This window comes from Otolemur garnettii, unplaced genomic scaffold (genome assembly GCF_000181295.1).
Source record: "Otolemur garnettii isolate 467f Iridium unplaced genomic scaffold, OtoGar3 scaffold00035, whole genome shotgun sequence".
In the NCBI taxonomy this organism is placed as follows: domain Eukaryota; kingdom Metazoa; phylum Chordata; class Mammalia; order Primates; family Galagidae; genus Otolemur; species Otolemur garnettii.
This window is the reverse complement of record NW_003852430.1, coordinates 16,520,742-16,524,901: the sequence shown is the minus strand read 5'-3', so window position 1 is coordinate 16,524,901 and position 4,160 is coordinate 16,520,742. Positions and strand designations below refer to the sequence as shown.

Here is a 4,160-nt window from a genome sequence, read left to right as displayed (position 1 = left end):
AAATATGTCACATGATAAGAGAGGAAGAAAAAGAAAAAAATGGGAATGACACGCTCTTTTTAAAAACTAATCCATTCCCATGGGGGTAAAAATCACAAGTCATTGCAGTTGGAGGGCCTTAATCTTTTCATGCGCGATCCACTGGGAAAACCCAAGATCCCCTATCAAAAAAAAAAAAAAAAAAAACTTGGTGCCTGTAGCTTAAGTGGCTAGGGCACCAGCCACATACACCGGAGCTAGCGGGTTCGAATTCAGCCCAGGCCCGCCAAACAACAATGACAACTATAACCAAATAATAGCCGGGCATTGTGGTGGGTGCCTGTAGTCCTACCTACTCGGAGGCTGAGGCAAGAGGACCGTTTAAGTCCAAGAGTTTGAGGTTGCTGTGAGCTGTGAAGCCACAGCACTCTACCCAGGGTGACAGCTTGAGACTGTTTCAAAAAAAGAAAAGCTATAGGTTATTCTTTAGGCTGAAGAGAAACAATGAGTAAGAAGGCTATATGCTGCAATCTCAAGAATCTAGGAAATCTCATAGAGAGAACACAATTCTCTCACGTGTTCCTAAATTCAAATCAGCACTGAAAAGTTAGTCCCAGTTAATTTTAAAAATTAATTAATTTTAGACTTCTGGTTAAATATGGCAGACTACCTCATATGGTAAGTTCTTCTCTCTCCTGAAACTCCAATAAAGTTAGATAAAGGAATAAAAAAGGTACAAGTGATAGGAAAGAATCTGTCAACGATGAGAAATTTCAGATGAGGAAGTGACTGGGAGAATGGTAGCAATGCGAGCACAGGGCCGACAGCTACAACTCAAGTACCATGAGAATGAACTAATTTGTCCTAAGAGATTAAAGAACTGAGAATGAGAGCTGGGAATGTCAGAATGAAACTGGGGCTGAAAATGAAAGAAACAGTTGAAATCTACATCTTAAGATTTTGTCCCCAGACAGATCTGCCTTCCAGGAAAATGGAGGTTGATTAATTTGGGTCACGGGGACTTGCTCTGTAATGGGGACACAACTTCAGTCTCGGATGATGGCAAAGTTCTAGAGAGTCAAAAACAGCCTTTAAAGATATTAAATCAAGTAACAGAAGTATGAAAGAGGGTATAATAAAGGTCTACACTAATATAAATAACATAATCGTTAAATCTAGAGAAGAACAGAAGGGGAAGGAAATGAAATGAAAATAAAGCCAATTTAGTAATCGCCCGTGGAGGGAAGTCAGTAGACGTTAACTGACGAAACGTAGAAGTAGGCGTATTACAGAAAATCACGGTTACTAAGGTAACCACCGCACCAGACCCAGGAAGAAAGAAGAAACTTGGTCTCCAAAAGTAATTATAAATTAAGTGTTAAAAAAAGTATGCAACAGTGTGTATAATATGCTTCTACTTTGTGAAAAAAATAACAACATGTATACAAATGCACAAAGACATACATGTGCTCACACACAAAGACCACACTAGAAACTAGTAATAGCAAATAGTCCTGAGAAAGAAAACTGGTTGGCGGGGGTCAACATGAAGGAGAGCGACTACCTTTTCATTTTATACGCTTTTGTACCCTTTAAATTGTTTGTCATGTGTATATATTTCCCATTCTGAAGAATAACATAATAAAATTAATTAACACGATGGTCACTTGTGTGTCAAAAAAAACTTAAAATGGAAACAGGGAAACTGGGCATGTATTTTAAAAGATTATAATCCACAGCACAGTTTCTCCTATCCTTTTGTCCTCAGGTTGCCAGGAGGTAGCCATATTATTCCCTTTCAGGGGCATGCAACCGTGGCCAGCTCCAGCTATGAGTGCTTATCTGTGGTGTCAGATATCATAAAAATTATGCACAGATCTTTTTTTTTCTCATTAAGTTTTGTTAGTGTTTATTATTTAATGTGTGGGCCCAGACAACTCTTAAATAAGCATTCAAAGCCAGCTAAGGGACACAGTTGGACGCCCCTCTTAGATTGAAGACTGATTCTTCTCCTGAGAACTAATAGTAATATTTGGAAATTCACCAACAAAAAGGCCATTTCAATTCTTAATCATCACTATAGAGTCTGCTAGGCAATAAAATCAACTGTGCACACAAATCCTCCAAATGGTGTTTTAGTGCCTCATTTAAAAATGTGAGCAGACAACCAAAGTTCCCTAGGTATTTGATGAAAGCTGTGTACATAAAAGAGTGTAGCCCAAATAAGCAAAAAGAATAAAGAAATCTGGAAAAAACCATATATAGGTTAGAGGAAAACTTCAGACATCTATAATTAAAATCCTTAAATAGGCTCGGGACCCATAGCACAGTGGTTACAGTGCCAGCCACATACACCAAGACCGGCCGGTTCAAACCCAGCCTGGGCCAGCTCTGACAACTGCAACAGAAAAACAGCTGGGCATTGTGGCAGTCGCCTATAATCCCAGCTACTTGGGAGGCTGAGGCAAGAGAATTGCTTAAGCTCAAGAGGTTGAGGTTGCTGTGAGCTGTGACACCAAGGCACTCTACCGAGGGCAACATAGTGAAACTGTCTCAAAAAAATGAAAATAAAATAAAATCCTTAAATAGATCTGAGAAGGTACCAGATTCACAAATAAAGAACCAGATGCTACAGAAAAGAAATAATCAGAAAATAAAAAGACTGCTTATAAATGCAAAATATCAACATAACGCATTTTTTTAAAATGTACTAGAAAAATTTGGACAGTAAGGTGAGGAAATCTAAGAAAGTATGGCAAAATGACAGAAAATAAAAATAGAGGAAACCTAGAGGACCCATCCAGGAACAGACAGGAATTGCAGAGGGGGCAGAGAAAGAACGAAAGAAAACGCCCCAGAAAACAAAGACATGGACCTCTGAGCCGAAAGGGAGCACTGAGAAAGAAGCGCACCACATGAATGAACGACCACCCTGAGGTGCGCCATTCAAAAATTTCAGAACACCACAGACTACGAGATCCTAAAGCCTTCAGAGAGAGAAAAAAGATAAGTACAAAAAATTTTAATAAAACATTGAGCTTCTCAAGAATAAAACTGAAAGCTAGAGCAAGGCTGTCAAAATTCTGAGGAAAAAAAGATTTAGGGAGGCGCCTGTGGCTCCGTAGGACACCGGCCCCATATACCGAGGGTGGCGGGTTCAAACCCAGCCCTGGTCAAACTGCAAACAAAAAAATAGCCGGGCGTCTGGCAGGCGCCTGCAGTCCCAGCTACTCAGGAGAATCGCCTGAGCCCAGGAGCTGGTGGAGGTTGCTGTGAGCTGTGTGACACCACAGCACTCTACCAAGGGTGATGGAGTGAGATTCTGTCTCTACAAAAAAAAAAGTAAAAAGAAAAAGCTGGTAAAATATACACTTTTTTTTCAGACAGAGCCTCAAGGCGTCACCCTGGGTAGAGTGCCATGGCTTCACTGCTCACGGCAACCTCCAACTTCTGGGCTCAACCGAGTCTCCTGCCTCAGCCTCCCAAGTAGCTGGGACCACAGGCGCCCACTGCAATGCCCGGCTATTTTGGTTGCAGCCATTATTGTTGTTTGGCGGGTCCCGGCTGGATTTGAACCCGCGCAGGCTGGCTAGAAAGTCCTATGCTTGTATAGTACTGCTGAGTCCAGAATTTGAACTTCATGAATGTCAAAATGGAAAGAAGCTGGTGGGTAGTGGGAGTACCAGCTACTTGGGAGGCTGAGCCAGGAGGATCACTTGAGCCCAGGAGTTCAAGGCTACAGTATGCTATGATCAGGCTCCAGCCTGGGCAACATAGCGAGACTCTGTCTCTTTAAAAAAATAAAAGTGGAAAAAAAAAAGTGAAAAGACAAACATCATTATTTATATTGTTACATTATTTATACTGTATAATTATTGTATAATAATTTCCTGGAATAAGCAAAATATCTCCATACTTTGCTAACATGAATCTCTCGCACAGTTCAATCACTATTATCACCGTACAGAACCAGTACATACCCAGAACAACACCACGGGCACGGCATTTCCCCGGGTGTGCAGGCTCCGGTTCTGTAAGAATAAGATCTTCAACAGCTCCTTCCTGAACAGTAAGCAGCGGGGTATTCAGAATTTCTTTCTGTCAAAAGAAAATGCCAGATGAAACACAGCAGAGAGGCTTGGCACCTGTGTGAAGGTGCCAGCCACGTACACCTAAGGTGG

The 4,160-nt window shown here is 41.3% G+C and overlaps 1 protein-coding gene across 1 annotated transcript in view; it reads right to left on the bottom strand.

Moving 5' to 3' along the window:
• The window catches only part of MTO1 (mitochondrial tRNA translation optimization 1), a 19,238-nt gene that overhangs the window by 14,296 nt on the left and 782 nt on the right, over positions 1–4,160 (bottom strand). Inside the window, exon 2 of the mRNA XM_003789686.2 lies at positions 3,960–4,077. Within this exon, the coding sequence (XP_003789734.1) occupies positions 3,960–4,077 (118 nt within the window). The remainder of the gene's footprint in view (positions 1–3,959; positions 4,078–4,160) is intronic.